Source organism: Coregonus clupeaformis, unplaced genomic scaffold (genome assembly GCF_020615455.1).
Source record: "Coregonus clupeaformis isolate EN_2021a unplaced genomic scaffold, ASM2061545v1 scaf0343, whole genome shotgun sequence".
NCBI classification, from domain to species: domain Eukaryota; kingdom Metazoa; phylum Chordata; class Actinopteri; order Salmoniformes; family Salmonidae; genus Coregonus; species Coregonus clupeaformis.
The window spans coordinates 62,931-84,462 of NW_025533798.1; the positions used below are offsets into that span (position 1 = coordinate 62,931).

General features: G+C 45.3%; 1 protein-coding gene across 5 annotated transcripts in view; it reads right to left on the reverse strand.

The window, feature by feature from the left end:
- LOC121566939 (voltage-gated potassium channel subunit beta-1) overlaps positions 1–21,532 on the reverse strand; it is a 178,652-nt gene that overhangs the window by 37,581 nt on the left and 119,539 nt on the right. For all 5 annotated transcript variants that reach the window (XM_041876880.2, XM_041876878.2, XM_041876879.2 and 2 more), the window contains exons 2-3: positions 20,855–20,898; positions 11,885–11,922 (exon numbers count right to left, since the gene is read on the reverse strand). In XM_041876880.2, the coding sequence (XP_041732814.2) occupies positions 11,885–11,922; positions 20,855–20,898 (82 nt within the window). The remainder of the gene's footprint in view (positions 1–11,884; positions 11,923–20,854; positions 20,899–21,532) is intronic.

Below are 21,532 nucleotides of genomic sequence, written 5' to 3' on the forward strand. Positions count from 1 at the left end.
CAGATTGCCTGATTCCCCCTAACCCTAACACACTGGCAAGCCTTACCAACAACAGATTGCCTGATTCCCCCTAACCCTAACACACTGGCAAGCCTTACCAACAACAGATTGCCTGATTCCCCCTAACCCTAACACACTGGCAGGCCTTACCAACAACAGATTGCCTGATCCCCCTAACCCTAACACACTGGCAGGCCTTACCAACAACAGATTGCCTGATCTCCCTAACCCTATCCCACCTGCTCCTGCCAGGACCCCGGGCCTGGATCAGACATCTTACCCTAACCCTAACCTTAACCTCCATAACTCTCCCTGCAGAACCCTGGACCTGGTACTGAATCCTGACCTGGAACAGCCCACACCCAATCTTAACCATTTCCCTAATCTGGATCCGCATCCCTATCCCCTCCACCCCATCCCTGCCCTCCACCCAGACCCCCTGTCCCCAACACCCCATCCCTGCCCTCCACCCAGACCCCCTGTCCCCTCCACCCCATCCCTGCCCTCCACCCAGACCCCCTGTCCCCAACACCCCATCCCTGACCTCCACCCAGACCCCCTGTCCCCAACACCCCATCCCTGCCCTCCACCCAGACCCCCTATCCCCTCCACCCCATCCCTGCCCTCCACCCAGACCCCCTATCCCCTCCACCCCATCCCTGCCCTCCACCCAGACCCCCTGTCCCCTCCACCCCATCCCTGCCCTCCACCCAGACCCCCTGTCCCCAACACCCCAACAACTGTGGTAAGTGCGTGCATTGGATGGGTCCTAAGGCAGGGACAGCTGTGATCGTGTGTTTTTGTGTCGTGTGTGACGAGTGTAACCCACAAGGTTAGCTGTACAAGACTGTGTGTGTGTGTGTGTGTGTAAATGTAATAGTGACAGCGATGGAGACGAGTGTACATTTAATGTCGCCAGACAAGGGCAGGGACCAGGGCCCGATTGCATAAAACATCTTAAGTGTTACCCTTAAGGGTTTGCCTCAAGGAATACTTTTCCCTTACCTAAGTAAATTGTTTGAGGGTGTTGCATAGAGCCCCTCAAACATTGCCTTAGGTAAGGGCACAATTATTATTATTTTTTTGCGGTAGTTTGAAGGCATGTACGGCAGAAAGAGTCTCTGGTTACTATGGAGATAGTAAATTAAGATGAAAGTGTCCAGAGAGGACAAATACGAGGTCCGAGGGACTGTAGGCATGGCCAGCTGCGTGTGTTGTGGGGACAGAGAGGGGAGATGGGAGACATACCACAGGGGACAGGGGTGGGGGGTGGGGGTGGGAGACATACCACAGGGGACAGGGTGGGGGGTGGAGGTGGGGGTGGGAGACATACCACAGGGGACAGGGTGGGGGTGGGGGGTGGGGGTGGGAGACATACCACAGGGGACAGGGTGGGGGGTGGGGGGTGGGAGACATACCACAGGGGACAGGGTTGGGGTGGGGTGGGAGACATACCACAGGGGACATGGTGGGGATGGGGGTGGGAGACATACCACAGGGGACAGGGTGGGGGGTGGAGGTGGGGGTGGGAGACATACCACAGGGGACAGGGTGGGGTGGGGGGTGGGAGACATACCACAGGGGACAGGGTGGGGGGTGGGGTGGGAGACATACCAAAGGGGACAGGGTGGGGATGGGGGTGGGAGACATACCACAGGGGACAGGGTGGGGGGTGGAGGTGGGGGGTGGGAGACATACCACAGGGGACAGGGTGGGGTGGAGGTGGGGGTGGGAGACATATCACAGGGGACAGGGTGGGGGGTGGGGGGTGGGGGGTGGGGGGTGGGGGTGGGAGACATACCACAGGGGACAGGGTGGGGGTGGGGGTGGGGGTGGGAGACATACCACAGGGGACAGGGTGGGGGGTGGGGGGTGGGAGACATACTACAGGGGACAGGGTAGGGGGTGGAGGTGGGGGGTGGGAGACATACCACAGAGGACAGGGTGGGGGTGGGGGGTGGGAGACATACAACAGGGGACAGGGTGGGGGTGGGAGACATACCACAGGGGACAGGGTGGGGGTGGGAGACATACCACAGGGGACAGGGGTAGGGTTGGAGGTGGGGGGTGGGAGACATACCACAGGGGACAGGGTGGGGGGTGGGGGTGGGAGACATACCACAGGGGGACAGGGTGGGGGGTGGGGGTGGGAGACATACCACAGGGGACAGGATAGGGGTGGAGGTGGGGGTGGGGGGTGGGAGACATACCACAGGGGACATGGTGGGGGTGGAGGTGGGGGTGGGAGAGATACCACAGGGGACAGGGTGGGTTTGGAAGTGGTGTGGGAGACATACCACAGGGGACAGGATAGGGGTGGAGGTGGGGGTGGGAGACATACCACAGGGGACAGGGTGGGGGTGGAGGTGGGGGTGGGAGAGATACCACAGGGGACAGGGTGGGTTTGGAAGTGGTGTGGGAGACATACCACAGGGGACAGGATAGGGGTGGGGGTGGGGGTGGGAGACATACCACAGGGGACAGGGTGGGGGAGGAGGTGGGGGTGGGAGACATACCACAGGGGACAGGGTGGGGGAGGAGGTGGGGGTGGGAGACATACCACAGGGGACAGGGTGGGGGAGGAGGTGGGGGTGGGAGACATACCACAGGGTACAGGGTGGGGGAGGAGGTGGGGGGAGGGAGACATACAGTGGATAGGTGCTGGGGGAGAATATGGGAGCAGGGATTGGATGGGGCTTTAGGTATGGCTTGTGGTTGTTGCTATTTTTATAGGGGTGAGGCAGGGACAGCTGTGATCGTGTGTTTCTGTGTCGTGTGTGAGTGGGTTTAGGGGTCTAGGGACAGACAGGGACACTGGATGGGACCCAAGGCAGGGTTGACTGAAGACGGTAATGGGAGGCATGGGGAAAAGGCAATGAGGACAGGGATGCTGTTGCCTAAAAGCCAGCCTATGTGTGTGTGTGTGTGTGTGTGTGTGTGTACAAGGTGGGAGGTTCCTTCTGCAGAACCAACTGTCTGTATGGGTTTCCACAGCACCAACGTCTGTGTGTGACAGTGGGGTCAATGACCCAAGCCCAGCTCATTTAATCCCTACCATTGTGTCGCTGAGTTGTCATAATGCTTTAGCAAATGTACATGATCCCATGGGTGTTGGAAGACACAATGTAAGTAACCTAATTTATGTCCCTCTTACTGCCGTGAATGCCTTTGCTGATCCCACAGCTGTTGTATGCAGTGATCATGTACCTATGAACCAGAGTGATACTGTTAGCACTGAGGCAGTGTGCCCTATTAGGAAGTCCACTGTGTGCAGCTCTCCCTGCACTAACATAAATAACATGAGCATGTCTACCTCTGCTAAGCTTCCCAGTAAAGCAATAAAAACAATCAAGCATCCCAGAAAAGCTTAAGAAACAAGGTTCATCAATAATTTGCTAGTAACAGATGACATTCATATTCTGACAATCTCTGAAACTCACTTAGATATACCTTTGATGATACAGTGGTAGCAATACAAGGTTATAAGATGTACAGAAAATACAGAAATGTGAAAGGTGGAGGTGTGGCCGTTTATATTCAGAGCCACATTCATGTAAAGCTTAGAGAGGATCTCATGTTAAACACTGTTGAAGTGTTATGGCTACAGGTTCATCTGCCTCACCTAAAGCCCATTCTGGTGGGAAGCTGCTATAGACCACCAAATGCTAACAGTCAGTATCTGGCTAACATGTGTGAAATGCTTGATAATGTATGTGATATCAACAGAGAGGTATATTTTCTGGGTGATTTCAATATTGACTGGCTTTCATCAGGCTGCCCACTCAAGAGAAAGTTTCAAACTGTAACTAATGCCTGCAACCTGGTTCAGGTTATCAGTCAACCTACCAGGGTAGTTACAAACAGCACAGGAATGAAATCTTCAAGATTAACTTTAAAGCAGTATTCAAATCCATCGGATGTAGTGATCACAATATAGTAGCCATATCTAGGAAAACCAAAGTTCCAAAGGCTGGGCCTAATATAGTGTATAAGAGGTCATACAATAAGTTTTGTAGTGATTCCTATGTTGTTGATGTAAATAATATTTGTTGGTCCGTGGTGTGTAATGAAGAGCACATTTATGAAATTGCTTATCCCAGTCACTAATAAGCATGCACCCATTAAGAAAATGACTGTAAAAACTGTTCAATCAATGTGGATTGATGAGGAATTGAAAATTTTTATGGTTGAGAGCTAGAGGATTGCACCAGGTTTCTAAGGCACTGCATCTCAGTGCTTGAGGTGTCACTACAGACCCCCTGGTTCGATTCCAGGCTGTATCACAACCGGCCGTGATTGGGAGTCCCATAGGGCGGCGCACAATTGGCCCAGCGTCGTCCGGGTTTGGCCGGTGTAGGCCGTCATTGTAAATAAGAATTTGTTCTTAACTTACTTGCCTAGTAAAATAAAAGTAAAATAAATAAATAAATAAAAAGAGGCTTGGATGGAAAATTACAAAGGATAATAGCGGACGATATTGCCTCTCCTATTTGCCATACAGTGCATTCGGAAAGTATTCAGACCCCTTCCCTTTTTCCACATTTTGTTACATTATAGCCTTATTCTAAAATGGATTAAATAGTTTTTTTTTCACAATACCCCATAAACACAAAAAATAAACAGTTTAAAAACAAATCTTTGCAAATGTATTAAAAATAAAAAACGGAAATGTTCCATTTACATAAGTATTCAGACCCTTTACTCAGTACTTTGTTGAAGCACCTTTGACAGCGACTACAGCCTCGAGTCTTCTTGGGTATGACACTACAAGCTTGGCACACCTGTATTTGGGGAGTTTCTCCCATTCTTCTCTGCAGATCCTCTCAAGCTCTGTCAGGTTGGATGAGGAGCGTCGCTTCTCAGCTATTTTCAGGTCTCTCCAGAGATTTTCGATCGGGTTAAAGTCCGGGCTCTGGCTGGGCCACTCAAGGACATTCAGAGACTTGTCCCGAAGCCACTCCTGCGTTGTCTTGGCTGTGTGCTTAGGGTCGTTGTCCTGTTGGAAGGTGAACCTTCACCCCAGTCTGAGGTGCTGAGTGCTCTGGAGCAGGTTTTCATCAAGGATATCTTTTTACTTTGCTCCGTTCAGCTTTCCCTCGATCCTGACTAGTCTCCCAGTCCCTGCTTCTGAAAAATATCCCCACAGCATGATGCTGCCACCACCATGCTTCACCGTAGGGATTGTGCCAGGTTTCCTCCAGATGTGATGCTTGGCATTCAGGCCAAAGAGTTCAATCTTGATTTCATCAGACGAGAGAATCTTGTTTTTCATGATCTGAGAGTCATTTAGGTGCCTTTTGGCAAACTCTAAGCATGCTTTCATGTGCATTTTACTAAGGAGTGGCTTCCGTCTGGCCACTCTACCATAAAGGTCTGATTGGCGGAGTGCTGCAGAGATGGTTGTCCTTCTGGAAGGTTCTCCCATCTCCACAGAGGAACTGTCAGAGTGACCATCGGGTTCTTGGTCACCTCCCTGACCAAGGCCCTTCTCTCCTGATTGCTCAGTTTGGCCGGGCGGCCGGCTCTAGGAAAAGTCTTGGTGGTTCCAAACTTATTCAATTTAAGAATGATGGAGCCCACTGTGTTCTTGGGGACCTTCAATGCTGCAGAATTGTTTTGGCACCCTTCCCCAGATCTGTGCCTCGACACAATCCTGTCTCGGAGCTCTACGGACAATTCCTCTCAGGGCTTGGTTTTAGACAGGTGTGTGCCTTTCCAAATCATGTCCAATCAATTGAATTTACCACAGGTGGACTCCAATCAAGTTGTAGAAACATCTCAAGGCAATGGAAACAGGATGCACCTGAGCTCAATTTCGAGTCTCATAGCAAATGGTCTGAATACTTATGTAAGTAAGGTATTTCAGTTTTTTTATTTTAATACATTTTCAAAAAATTCAAAATGTGTGTGCCCTCAGGCCTGGAAGGAAGCAAAAGTAATTCTGCTACCTAAGAATAGTAAAGCCCCCTTTACTGGCTCAAATAGCCAACCAATCAGCCTGTTACCATCCCTTAATAAACTTTGGGATAAATTGTGTTTGACCAGATACAATTCTATTTTACAGTAAAACAAATTGGCAACAGGCAGCACGCTTATAGGGAAGGACATTCAACAATCACAGCACTTACACAAATGACTGATGATTGGCTGAGAGAAATTGATGATACAAAGATTGTGGGGGCTGTTTTGTTAGATTTCAGTGCGGCTTTTATCATTATCGATCATAGTCTACTGCTAGAAAAACATATGTGTTATGGCTTTACACCCCCTGCTATATTGTGGATAAAGAATTACTTGTCTAACATAACACAGAGGGTGTTCTTTAATGGAAGCCTCTCCAACATCTGAACCTAGAACAGGAGAGAGAGAGAGGCTGACGAGCAGATGAGCTCCTGCATTTTTAAGCATGTTTTTACAAGAATATAGATTTAGAGTTAGATAAACTTGGATTTTTCGGCAGGGAAACATACAGGATGCTACCCTCCACAACATAACCTTCACTCCAAATCAAAACTCCAATCCAACAACCTGATTTTGGACAAAATTACCTGGAAGGATTGAAAAAGAAAATGCTCTGGCAAACAAACAACAGAAACCTGAAAACACCATCCAACCTGGAACTGAGTGAGTCATGTTTAGTCTGAAGCACTTTTAAAGCCAAGAAGAAAAATACATTACAATGATATATTTTACTTTATGAGGACTGAATGCTAAGTTACCAAGCTTAACTTAGGCTACCAAACAGATCTGACTGCTGCTTCAATTAGCACTGAGGTGTGAAGTATGAAGTGTCAAAGCCCTTGAGCCCAACAATGGCAGGATAATTTTAAAACCTACCACACCCAATTGCAGAGGCATTTGAAGCCCCCTCCTGCTGTGCACAGGTCATTACAATACAGTACCCCCTGGATTCAACTCTATTTTGAACTGATATGCAACCAGGACACTTCAATTGTAAATCTCAATAAGAAACAATATTTTTGCTTTGATAACATCAGAAGATATCCTCCTCGTAATCTCCAAAATACAACAGCCGCAGGACAACTTTGTTTGGATGTAGCTAGCTGGGATCTTCTACAAGGGATCTGCCTTCCGAAAATGTTTCACCCAAGTGGGTGTGACACCTACTCCCGTTGCCTGCTGGGATTCCACCTGGCGATCTGTTCACCGTCTGCCCTGGCCTGTCTCCCCCTGTCTGGTACAGGTACCCCCGCCACACTCCCCCCTCTCTCCCGAGCTTTCGCTCGCCTCCAGCACACATGCTCTGTTGGGGCGAGTGACTCTGAACTTATGATGGATAGCCCCAAGTCGTTATATATTTTTCTTGTGCTTATGCTATTTGCCTCATGACTCCTGAGTGCATTGTTGACTGTGACCTTGCTTGTTTACCAGGCCGTGGGACAGACCATAGTTGTTCCCACACTCGGGACTCTGACTCTCTATTGGTTACACGGCCTATTGGACTCCCATCCTATTCTAACCACCTCTCACCGGCTTTGTATTCATGTTACCTGATGAAATTGCTGTACAACATGATCTTGTTGCCATCTGATGCACATTCAAATGTCATAAAAAATCAACACTGCAGAGCTCTCCCTGTCCTCGGCCGTGCCCTGATTGTATTACTGCTGATGATATCTGGAAATGTGCATGTACATCCTGGCCAATCTACTGTTGCTAGCCCCAATTCTGACTTGTGCTCTGATATCTGCTTCACTGATTTCTGCTCTCGTAAAAGCCTGGGCTTTCTGCACGTTAACACTAGAAGCTTATTACCTAAAATGGATCAATTGAAAGTGTGGGTTCACAGCTCCAATCCAGATGTGTTGGTCTCTACTGAGAAGTATTTAAGAAAGAGTGTTTTGAACACTGATGTTAACCTTTCTGGTTATAGCCTTTTTCAGCAAGACAGATCGTCCAAAGGTGGTGGAGTAGCAATCTTTACCAAGGAACACCTTCAGTGCTCGGTTGCCTCCACCAAGTCTGTCCCGAAACAAGTTGGTCCTCTGTAGCTCAGCTGGTAGAGCACGGCGCTTGTAATGCCAAGGTAGTGGGTTCGATCCCTGAGACCACCCATACACAAAAATGTATGCACGCATGACTGTAAGTTGCTTTGGATAAAAGCGTCTGCTAAATGGCATATTATTATTATTAAGCATTAAACTTTCAAATAGCTTTTTGTTGACTGTTGCTGGGTGTTACCGAACCAACAAGGTATGACTCCAAACACCCAGAAAAGGCTACTCTCCTTGATGTTATCCTCACAAATAATCCTAATAGGTATCAATCAATCTGGTGTTTTCTGTAATGACCTTTAGTGATCACTGTTTTACAGCCTGTGTTCATAATGACTGCTCAGTGAAACGACCTGTCCTGATTTGTCATAGACACTTGCTAAAAAACTTTAATGAGCAAGCCTTCCTTCATGACCTGGCCTCTGTAAATTGGTATAGAATCAGCTTGATCCCCTCTGTCGAAGACGCTTGGACCTTCTTTTTTGATATTTTCAGTGGTAGTGTTAACAAACACATCCCCATTAAGAAAATGAGAATTAAAAACAGGTTCAGCCCCTGGTTCGACGTGATCTGGCAGAGTTACTCCACCTCAGGAATTCCATTTGGCGAAAGGCTCGGCACACGCATACTCAGGCTGACTGGCTCTCGTTCAGGCAAATGAGAAACAAGTGCACTCAGGCTATCCGGAAGGCCAAAGTTAGTTACTTTAAGGAGCAGTTCTCTCTCTGTGGGTCTAACCCCAAGACGTTCTGGAAAACGGTTAAAGACCTGGAGAATAAACCCTCCTCCTCACAGCTGCCCATGTCCCTTAATGTTGATGTGGTTGTTACTGACAAGGAGCACATGGCTGAGCTCTTTAATCACCACTTCATTAAGTCAGGATTCCTATTTGACTCAGCCATGCCTCCTTGCCCATCCAACATTTCCTCATCTCCCAGTCCTTCTAATGTGACTAGCCCCGATGCTCCTCCCTCTTTTCCCCCTGCCCCGCTACAAAGTTTCTCCCTGCCGGCGGTCACGGAGTCCGAGGTGCTAAAGGAGCTCCTTAAACTTGACCCCAAAAAACCATCAGGGTCAGATGGTTTAGAACCTTTCTTCTTTAAGGTTGCAGCCCCTATCATCACCAAGCATGTCTCTGACCTTTTTAACCTGTCTCTCCTCTCTGGGGAGGTTCCCATTGCTTGGAAGGCAGCCACGGTGCGTCCTTTATTTAAAGGGGGAGATCAAGCTGATCCTAACGGTTATAGGCCAAGTTCTATTTTGCCCTGTTAAAGGTTCCCAAAGCACACACATCCCTGGGTCGCTCCTCTTTCCAGTTCGCTGCAGCTAGCGACTGGAACGAGCTGCAAAAAACACTCAAACTGGACAGTCTTTTCTCCATCTCTTCATTCAAAGACTCAATCATGGACACTCTTACTGACACTTGTGGCTGCTTCGCGTGATGTATTGTTGTCTCTACCTTCTTGCCCTTTGTGCTGTTGTCTGTGCCCAATAATGTTTGTACCATGTTTTGTGCTGCTACCATGTTGTGTTGCTGCCATGTTGTGTTGCTACCATGTTGTTTCATGTGGTGTTGCTACCATGCTGTGTTGTCATGTGTTGCTGCCATGCTATGTTGTTGTCTTAGGTCTCTCTTTATGTAGTGTTGTGTTGTCTCTCTTGTCGTGATGTGTGTTTGGTCCTATATTTATATATATGTCTTCACTACTATTCCACAATGTAGAAAATAGTAAAAATAAAGAAAAACCCTTGAATGAGTAGGTGGTCTAAAACTTTTGACCGGTAGTGTATATATATTTCTAATCCCAGCCCCTGTCCCCGCTGGAGTGCTTTTGCCTTTAGTTAGGCCGTCATTGTAAATAAGATTTTGTTCTTAACTGACTTGCCTAGTTAAATAAAGGTATAATATATATATAATATATATATATATATATATATATATATATATATATATATATATATATATACAAACATAATCCAGGTAGAATCAGGATTTCCCCAGGGCAGCTGTCTAGGCCACTTACTTTTTCAATATTTACTAACGACGTGCCACTGGCTTTGAGTAAAGCCAGAGTGTCTATGTATGCGGATGACTCAACACTATACACGTCAGCTACTACAGTGACTGAAATGACTGTAACACTTAACAAAGAGCTGCAGTTAGTTTCAGAATGGGTGGAAAGGAATAAATTAGTCCATAATATTACAAAAACTAAAAGCATTGTATTTGAGACAAATCATTCACTAACCCCTAAACCTCAACTAAATCTTGTAATGAATAATGTGGAAATTGAGCAAGTTGAGGTGACTAAACTGCTTGGAGTAACCCTGGATTGTAAACTGTCATGGTCAAAACATGTTGATACAACAGTAGCTAAAATGGGGAGAGGTCTGTCCATAATAATGCTCTGCTCTACCTTCTTAACAGCACTATCAACAAGGCAGGTCCTACAGTCTCTAGTTTTGTTGCACCTGGACTACTGTTCAGTCGTGTGGTCAGGTGCCACAAAGAGGGAGTTAGGAAAATTGCAATTGGCTCAGAACAGGGCAGCATGGCTGGCCCTTGGTTGTACACAGAGAGCTAACATTAATAATATGCATATCAATCTCTCCTGGCTCAGTGGAGGAGAGATTGAATTCATCACTACTTGTATTTGTGAGAGGTATTGACATGTTGAATGCACCGAGCTGTCTGTTTGAACTACTGGCACACAGCTCGGAAACCCATGCATATCCCACAAGACATGCCACCAGAGGTCTCTTCACAGTCCCCAAGTCCAGAACAGACTATGTGAGGCGCACAATACTACTAAGAGCCATGACTACATGGAACTCTATTCCACATCAAGTAACTGATGCAAGTAGCAAAATTAGATTAAAAAACAGACAACAATACACCTTATGGAACAGCGGGGACTGTGAAGCAACACAAACATAGGCACATGCACACACACACGATAACATACGCACTACACACACACGTACACATGGATTTTGTGTTGTAGATATGTGGCAGTAGAGTAGGGGCCTGAGGACACACACGTAATCTGTGAAATCTGTTGTGAATGTATTGTAATGTTTAAAAAAAAATTGTATTACTGCCTTAATTTTGCTGGACCCCAGGAAGCTAATGGGGATCCATAATAAATACAAATACAAATACAAATCTATGGTCATGTAGGGTGTTCTAGCAGAGGGCAGATCTGTTTATATAACCTTTAACTTCCCACAGAGACTATGTTTTCTCTGTCTCTCTCTGTCCCTGTGTCTCTCTCTCTCTGTCCCTGTGTGTCTCTCTCTGTCCCTGTGTCTCTCTCTCTCTGTCCCTGTGTCTCTCTCTCTATGTCCCTGTGTCTCTCTATGTCAATGTGTGTCTCTCTCTCTTTGTCCCTGTGTGTCTCTCTCTCTCTGTCCCTGTATGTCTCTCTCTCTGTCCCTGTATGTCTCTCTCAATGTGTGTGTCTCTCTCTGTCCATGTGTCTCTCTCTGTCAATGTGTGTCTCTCTCACTGTCCCTGTGTATCTCTCTCTGTCCCTGTGTCTCTCTCACTGTCCCTGTGTATCTCTCTCTGTCCCTGTGTCTCTTTTTGTCCCTGTGTCTCTCTCTGTCCCTGTGTGTCTCTCTCTCTGTGCCGTAGCTAAGGTGACTACATTACACAGACCGCTGGGCAGACTGTCCCTACCACACATCCCACTGTATTACTGTACACTAACTGGAGCGCAGAGATTTTACCCAGAGTGTTTGTGTCTGCTAAAGTCTAGAGTAGTTGTAGAACAGTAAAAACCAGTGAACTCCAGAGGCAAAGACTGCATCCATTTCCTATCTCCATAAAACCAAATCGATAAAATATTAGGAAATGATCGTCTTACCTCATCTGTAATCTGACCACCAAACGTTACCCACGTACCTGAAACGGAGACAGAGATAGCAGTTAGAGGTTGTAGCATCGCAGTATAGGGAAACCTTGGTGCTTCCAGTCCTTGACATGGGCAGGAGCTCACAGGAGCTGAGTTCTGCTTGAGTTCCTGTTCCTCTTATAGAATATTAGCTCAAAAGTATTGAGGAGTTCGTGCACATAAATATAAACAGTACCGGCACCCAAAATGAGTACCGGCACCTATTTCAGTCCAAGTCAAGGACTGCACATGCCATTGTCAGAATCCCAGACGTTGTGCTATCAGTTACTCAACATATGTAAAGGCTGAGACTGGGGTGTCAGTGGGAGTAATTCCTACATGCCTTATCCCTGAGACAACACCGCTGAGCCCAGACAGAATAAGCTGCCGGCACAAATCTGCCATGTCAGGAGAACAGCATGCAAGCAGAGTGCATACAGTGTGTGTATGTGTGTATGTGTGTGTGAGAGAGTGTGTGTGTGTGTGCGTGTGTGTGTGAGAGTGTGTGTGTGTGTGTGTGCGTGTGTGTGTGAGAGTGTGTGTGTGTGTGCGTGTGTGTGTGTGTGTACATGCGTGTGTGCATGTGTGCAATCCCAAAGACAGGTCGGACAGTAGGCTAACTCACAAACCTGTAAAGATGTTGCATCACACGCCTAAACTGAGTTATGGATGTAGGGGTGTTAGAGACAGAAAAATAGTTAGGGTTGGGCGGTATCCAGATTTTCTTCATCTTCATACCATTCCTGTACCATACAGGGGAATATTTCAAAATACCCAGTATATGGTATATACGGTATGTCACCCAAGCCTGGTAATGGGAACACCTTATAACACCAACAGGGGAAAGGAGGAGCATCACTGCCAAATTCAAACACACACACGCACGCATGCACACATTTTGTGTCCTCCCTCCCAGCCAATTGGCAAGGGAGAAAGCCAGAACCGCAGTGAGGTCTAAGGCACTGACGAGAGTAGGCATGGAGAATGCGGCAGGGGATGTAGCTCATGTGGCGGCGTTAACAGTGGGTTCGAAAAGAACTGTAAGTCTGGATAAGAGGCGCAAGATAAAATGTAAATGTACTTATCGACCGTACCACAGAAAATAATCGTAAATCGACTGGGGGTCTAAGCGCTAACCGATTTGGTAATTGTAGATTTACAGCGGCAGTTAATTGAGGGCTTTATCATATTAAACAGGAATAATCAACTTATTTGATGTACAGTACCAGTCAAAAGTTTGAAAACTCCTACTCATTCAAGAGTTTTTCTTTATTTTTACTATTTTCTACATTGTATAATAATAGTGAAGACATCAACACTATGAAATAACACACATGGAATATAATGTAGTAACCAAAAAACTGTTAAACAAAACAAAATATATTTTATATTTGAGATTCTTCAAATAGCCACCCTTTGCCATGATGACAGCTTTGCACACTCTTGGCATTCTCTCAACCAGCTTCACCTGGAATGCATTTCCAACAGTCTTGAAGGAGTTTCCACATAGGCTGAGCACTTGTTGGCTGCTTTTCCTTCACTCTGCCGTCCGACTCATCCCAAACCATCTCAATTTGGTTGAGGTCGGGGGATTGTGGAGGCCAGGTCATCTGATGCAATACTCCATCACTCTCCTTCTTGGTAAAATAGCCCTTACACAGCCTGGAGGTGTGTTGGGTCATTGTCCTGTTGAAAAACAAATTATAGTCCCACTAAGCGCAAACCAGATGGGATGGCTTATCGCTGCAGAATGCTATGGTAGCCATGCTGGTTAAGTGTGCCTTCAATTCTAAATAAATCACAGACAGTGTCACCAGGAAAGCACCCCCACACACCACAACACCTCCTCCTCCATGCTTTACGGTGAGAACTACACATGCAGAGATAATGCGTTCACCCACACCGCGTCTCACAAAGACACGGCGGTTGGAACCAAAAATCTCAAATTTGGACTACAGACCAAAGGACACATTTCCACCGGTCTAATGTCCATTTCTCGTGTTTCTTGGCCCAAGCAAGTCTCTTCTTATTATTGGTGTCCTTTAGTAGTGGTTTCTTTGCAACAATTCGACCATGAAGGCCTGATTCACACAGTCCCCTCTGAACAATTGATGTTGAGATGTGTCTGTTACTTGAACTCTGTGAAGCATTTATTTGGGCTGCAATTTCTGAGGCTGGTAACTCTAATGAACTTATCCTCTGCAGCAGAGGTAACTCTGGGTCTTCCATTCCTGTGGCAGTCCTCATGAGAGCCAGTTTCATCATAGCACTTGATGATTTTTGCGACTGCACTTGAAGAAACTCTCAAAGTTCTCGAAATGTTCCGTATTGACTGACCTTCATGTCTTAAAGTAATGATGGACCGTCATTTCTCTTTGCTTATTTGAGCTGTTCTTGCCATAATATGGACTTGGTCTTTTACCAAATAGGGCTATCTTCTGTATACCCCCCGTACCTTGTCACAACACAACTGATGGGCTCAAATGCATTAAGAAGGAAATTACCTCCACAAATTAACTTTTAAGAAGGCACACCTGTTCAATGAAATGCATTCCAGGTGACTAACTCATGAACCTGGTTGAGAGAATGCCAAGAGTGTGCAAAGCTGTCATCAAGGCAAAGGGTGGCTATTTGAAGAATCTCAAATGTAAAATATATTTTGATTTGTTTAACACTTTTTGGTTACTACATGATTACTGTTATGTAATAGTTTTGATGTCTTCACTATTATTCTACAATGTAAAAAATAAAGAAAAACCCTTGAATGAGTAGGTGTGTCCAAACTTTTGACTGGTAGTGTATATCTGACATAAAAGTGCCAGAGTTGGCAAATTAGCTCATTTTGTCTGTTTTTTTTCTTCTGTGCAGACTAAACACAGCCTACCTACAGAGTAGTCTACTGTCCACAAGATAAATCCAATATACAACCAATTACCAAGCCCTTAGCTGACAGCTACACCGTATAACCCACAGAGCTACCAAACATGTCCTACACAGTTAAGCTCTTCAGAATGTCCTCTTCCATAGTTTTGAGGAGTCAACAGAGCAGAAACAGACTGTAGGGTTCAAAGAATACAAAGAGAAAAAGGGGAAGTAGATTGTGAGTGTATACTCTAGTGCATACCCTTCATTGTTAGTGTGTATACTCTAGTGAGTACCCTTCATTGTTAGTGCGTATACTCTAGTGAGTACCCTTCATTGTTAGTGTGTATACTCTAGTGCATACCCTTCATTGTTAGTGTGTATACTCTAGTGAGTACCCTTCATTTTTAGTGTGTACTCGTACCCCCATGGGTATGCTCAATGCCGTCGGGGGTACGCCAAATCAAAATGTGATTCACATTTTCAAACAGTCCATTTAGATTTTCCAACGTGGCTATACACTTGGGTGATGTTTTTTTCTCGCCTGAGTAGCCTCGTTTCACTGGAAAAAATAAAATTAAACTACCTAGTGTTCAGCGAAATAACAACACAATGTCAAATACAGGTAGCCTAGTCAAATAATTAACATCCAATCACATTAACCGTTACTCTCTCACGGGAATTCCACTAACGGTCCGAATGTAGCCAAACGTAGCTGCAGCTCATTCCGTTTGCTTGAAAAAGGCACAGCTACCAGGTACACACCTGCACCTGTCGACGACACAAGTTGTTCTGCTTCCACGTTCACATCCAATGCTAGCATCAGTTATTCTACATTTGTTGCTAGCCCAGCTATCATGGACACTGACAGTTGTGAATCTGATGCAGCCGAAGAGCTACTGCCCCCTTACCAGGGAAAGCACCGAACAACAGACAGGGACGTTGGATCATCGAAGAGGCGCAAATATGATGAGAACTACATTTGTTTTGGGGTTCAATTATATTGGGAGTAGTGCCTTTGCTCAGCCACAGTGGGTTATACAGTGGGGAGAACAAGTATTTGATACACTGCCGATTTTGCAGGTTTTCCTACTTACAAAGCATGTAGAGGTCTGTAATATTTATCATAGGTACACTTCAACTGTGAGAGACGGAATCTAAAACAAAAATCCAGAAAATCACATTGTATGATTTTTAAGTAATTAATTTGCATTTTATTGCATGACATGAGTATTTGATCACCTACCAACCAGTAAGAATTCCGTCTCTCACAGACCTGTTAGTTTTTCTTTAAGAAGCTCTCCTGTTCTCCACTCATTACCTGTATTAACTGCACCTGTTTGAACTCGTTACCTGTATAAAAGACACCTGTCCACACACTCAATCAAACAGACTCCAACCTCTCCACAATGGCCAAGACCAGAGAGCTGTGTAAGGACACCAGGGATAAAAATGTAGACCTGCACAAGGCTGGGATGGGCTACAGGACAATAGGCAAGCAGCTTGGTGAGAAGGCAACAACTGTTGGCGCAATTATTAGAAAATGGAAGAAGTTCAAGATGACGGTCAATCACCCTCGGTCTGGGGCTCCATGCAAGATCTCACCTCGTGGGGCATCAATGATCATGAGGAAGGTGAGGGATCAGACCAGAACTACACGGCAGGACCTGGTCAATGACCTGAAGAGAGCTGGGACCACAGTCTCAAAGAAAACCATTAGTAACACATTACGCCGTCATGGATTAAAATCCTGCAGCGCACGCAAGGTCCCCCTGCTCAAGCCAGCGCATGTCCAGGCCCGTCTGAAGTTTGTCAATGATCATCTGGATGATCCAGAGGAGGAATGGGAGAAGGTCATGTGGTCTGATGAGACAAAAATAGAGCTTTTTGGTCTAAACTCCACTCGCCGTGTTTGGAGGAAGAAGAAGGATGAGTACAACCCCAAGAACACTATCCAAACCGTGAAGCATGGAGGTGGAAACATCATTCTTTGGGGATGCTTATCTGCAAAGGGGATAGGACGACTGCACCGTATTGAGGGGAGGATGGATGGGGCCATGTATCGTGAGATCTTGGCCAACAACCTCCTTCCCTCAGTAAGAGCATTGAAGATGGGTCGTGGATGGGTCTTCCAGCATGACAACGACCTGAAACACACAGCCAGGGCAACTAAGGAGTGGCTCCATAAGAAGCATCTCAAGGTCCTGGAGTGGCCTAGCCAGTCTCCAGACCTGAACCCAATAGAAAATCTTTGGAGGGAGCTGAAAGTCCGTATTGCCCAGCGACAGCCCCGAAACCTGAAGGATCTGGAGAGGGTCTGTATGGAGGAGTGGGCCAAAATCCCTGCTGCAGTGTGTGCAACGTATGATCTCTGTAATTGCTTTTTGTACCAAATATTAAGTTTTGCTTTTCTGATGTATCAAATGCTTATATCATGCAATAAAATGCAAATGAATTACTTAAAAATCATACAATGTGATTTTCTGGATTATTATTTTAGATTCCGTCTCTCACAGTTGAAGTGTACCTATGATAAAAATTACAGACCTCTACATGCTTTGTAAGTAGGAAAACCTGCAAAATCGGCAGTGTATCAAATACTTGTTCTCCCCACTGTATGTGCAGAAGTACTATCTCACAACTCGATGAAACCTTCACTCTTGCGCAGACATTTAGAAACGAAACATGCCAATTTGAATAATAAGCCACGGGAGTTTTTTGAGCGAGAATTAAGATGACTTTCGAGCAGTAAGACATGTATAAAAGCAACAGATACCATTAATAAGAAGGGGCCAGGAGCGTCTTATATGGTGAGCTAACGAGTGGCTAGGACTGGCAAGCCCCATACTATTGTGGAGGACTTCATTCTTCCTGCTGCCGCGGATATGGCTGGGACAATGCTGGGGGAAAAGGCCAAAAACACTATACAGACAATGCCTTCATCAAACAACACTGTTTCACGACGTATCAGTGACATGGCAGGAAATGTTTTGAAACAATTACTGCTTCGCATACAAGCCAGTGAATTCTATGCGTTACAGCTGGATGAGTCAAAAGACGTGGCGGGCCTGGCACAGCTCCTGATATATGTCTGTTACGTTTATGGGGGGTCAATTAAGGAAGACATCCTCTTCTGCAACAGGAGAGGATATTTGTGAAGTACTGGACAGCTTTGTGACATCAAATGGACTTTGGTGGTCAAGATGTGTTGGTATCCGTACTGATGGCGCGAAAAGCCATGACAGGGAGACATAGTGGAGCGGTAACGCGCGTGCAAGCAGTTGCTCCCGACGCCACTTGGGTACACTGCAGCATCCACCGAGAGGCTCTCGCTGCCAAGGGAAGGCCTGACAGCTTGAAAGACGTTTTGGACACTACAGTGAAAATGGTTAACTTTGATAAAGCAAGGCCCCTGAACTCTCGTGTATTTTCTGCATTATGCAATGATATGGGCAGTGACCATGTAACGCTTTTACAACATACAGAAGTGCGCTGGTTATCAAGGGGCAAAGTATTGACACATTTATTTCAATTGAGAGACGAGGTAAAAGTTTTCTTTACTGACCATAATTTTCACTTGTCTGACCGCTTGCATGACGACGAGTTTCTCACACGACTGGCCTATCTGGGTGATGTTTTTTCTCACCCGAATGATCTGTATCTAGGATTACGAGGACTCTCCGCAACTATATTCAATGTGCGGGACAAAATTGAGGCTACGATTAAGAAGATGGAGCTCTTCTCTGTCTGCATTAACAAGGACAACACACAGGTCTTTCCATCATTGTATGATTTTTTATGTGCAAATGAACTCAAGCTTACGGACAATGTCAACTGTGATATAGCGAAGCACAGTAATGCCTACTGTTAAGAGAGTAGAGATTGTGAAGGGCAACTGGAGGCAGGTATCAGATGTTTAAATGAAGAATAGAAGCCATGGCAACACAGACAAGTGCCAAATAATGGATGATTAACATTCCCAGTGTGTGTGTGTGTCTGTGGTTTGAGGAGTTTGTGTTTTATAACTGTGTGTGTGTGGGAGGGTCTTTGTGCACCTCCAGCAATTCGTTTTTTTTCAAAACCAAAGCGTATAAGACTGGATGAGTGGCCTTGGTCAAATGTGTATTGTACATCCAGTTTTGTGTGTTGAACAACTTCACACCATCATTCATATCTGAGAGAGCTTCAGTAGAGGCGCAGCGGTCTAAGGCACTGCATCTCAGTGCTTGAGGCGTCACTACAGACCCCCTGGTTCGATTCCAGGCTGTATCACAACCGGCCGTGATTGGGAGTCCCATAGGGCGGCGCACAATTGGCCCAGCGTCGTCTGGGTTTGGCCGGTGTAGGCCATCATTGTAAATAAGAATTTGTTCTTAACTGACTTGCCGAGTTACAGTTTTTTACAATCACTTTGGCACTAATTTCAGAACCTTGACGTCATTTTTCAAAACTCTAGACACAAAACTCACAACCAATGATCAAAATGCACATTTTTCAAAACTCTAACACTTTTTTCAATTGCTTGGATACAATACACATAAAACTAAGATCATTTGTTCATTTAACAAAAGTCACCTGTTCAATATGACACAACTTAACATCAAAGTACTACTATTTCAAAAGGCAATTCACACATTACATTTCAGATGAGTGTCTACTCATTTCATTACAATTATCCAACTATCAATTGATACAACTGCTCAAAATGATAAGTAACTGTTGCATTACTCTTAATGCATAGTTGTATGGAAACAAACAAACAATATTCCATGTTTAGATCATGAAAGTTTCAAAGTAACGAGATTCATTGTCACCAATTAGCGTGGAGCATGAACCAATTAGACTACATTATCTATGGATGTAATATTTCATCATCATTCTTTATCAGACACCGTTTCTATGGTCCCCTTGTAACCTTCCTTGATGAGCTCGATCAGGTCTGTAGAGCTGATGGCGTGACCTATGTCATTGTGTGGATAATGTCAGGTTCCACCATGCTCATATGATGCAAGCATGGTTTGAGGCCCATGCACAATTGACCACCCTGTATTTACCCCCATACTCCCTTTCCTTAACCCGATTGAGGAATTTTTTCTCCACATGGAGATGGAAGGTTTATGATAGGCGCCCTCATGAACAAGTCACTCTTTCTCCAGGCCATGGATGACGCATGCATTGACATCACGGCAGACCAGTGTCAGGGCCTGGATTCGCCATAAGGTTTTTTTCCAAGATGTTTGGCTAATGAAAACATCCATTGAGATGTAGATGAGAACCTGTGGCCAAAACCACAAGACAGAGTTGATGAAAATGTAGAAGTACAGTAATCACTCCTATGTTTTGCTTTTTTACAGTACAAGCAAGCAAGTTGATGTTTTACAGTACTGTATTGTTTTTCATCAATATATTTCAGATTTTGTTCAATGATTCCACTGTGTCTGTGGTATTCTCTCTACTACTGCAGTACCTTTACAGGGATGTATTTACAGTAGTACCATAATGAAACATGTATCACCTATTTTGTACTACAATATTTAATGATTGTACGAACAATGACACAGTGAAACTATGGGTTGCTTGTGTGTGGGTGATCTAAATTAACGTTTCATTGGTATTTCACAATAAATTTGTATTTTGAATCAATGATTGTGCAAGTGTAAGATTTCTTTAAAGATATGAATGCACAATGCAATGTTTTGAACATTGGACAGCCTGTGTTACAAGTGATGACCGTTTTGAGTTTTGTGTCTAGAGTTTTGAAAAATGACGTCAAGGTTCTGAAATTAGTGCCAAAGTGATTGTAAAAAACTGTAAATAAAGGTTAAATAAATTTAAAAAATGAGATGTTACACAGCACTACAGCGTTCATGAAGTGAGTCAGAGTCTCACACACACTGCTCTTCCGCCTCTTCCACCTATGAGATGAACCCACAAGGCTTAGGAAGATACTGATCTAAGACCGGTTTTCTATTCCCCCCCATTGTGGCTAAATGTATCATTTGTGGAAGGTAAGCTGATCCCAGATCTATGCAACTCCTACTCAGAGCAAGTGATGGGGTTGTAAAAGGTGAATGTACTTACCCAGTCCCAAGCATGACACTCTAAGTCCTGATTTCCCCAGGTTCCTAAGGAGAGAAACACACAGTAGAGCTGTTACTCAATGCTGTTCATTAATCAACTCAGATAGAAGGGCAGCTGGGCTAAGCTTGGTGTGTGTATGTGTTTGTTCATGTGTGTGTGTGTGTGTGTGTGTGTGTGTGTGTGTGTGTGTGTGTGTGTGTGTGTGTGTGTGTGTGTGTGTGTGTGTGTGTGTGTGTGTGTGTGAGAGTGTGTGTGTTTGTGTTTGTGTGTGTGTGTGTGTGTGTGTGTGTGAGAGTGTGTGTGTTTGTGTGTGTGTTTGTGTTTGTGTGTGTGTGTGTGTGTGTGTTTGAGAGTGTGTGTGTTTGTGTGTGTGTGTGTGTGTGTGTGTGTGTGTGTGTGTGTGTGTGAAAGTGTGTGTGTTTGTGTGTGTGTTTGTGTTTGTGTGTGTGTGTGTGTGTGTGTGTGTGAGAGTGTGTGTGTTTGTGTGTGTGTTTGTGTTTGTGTGTGTGTGTGTGTGTGTGTGTGTGTGAGAGTGTGTGTGGAGGGAGGGAGGGAGGGATTGTCAGTGATGTGGGACTGTATGTATTCCTGAAACAGACACATTACTAATCCTGAGTGAGACAGACAAACAGACAGAGTTAGACCTAATGATGTCTCCTCTCACTCAAACAGTGCTGC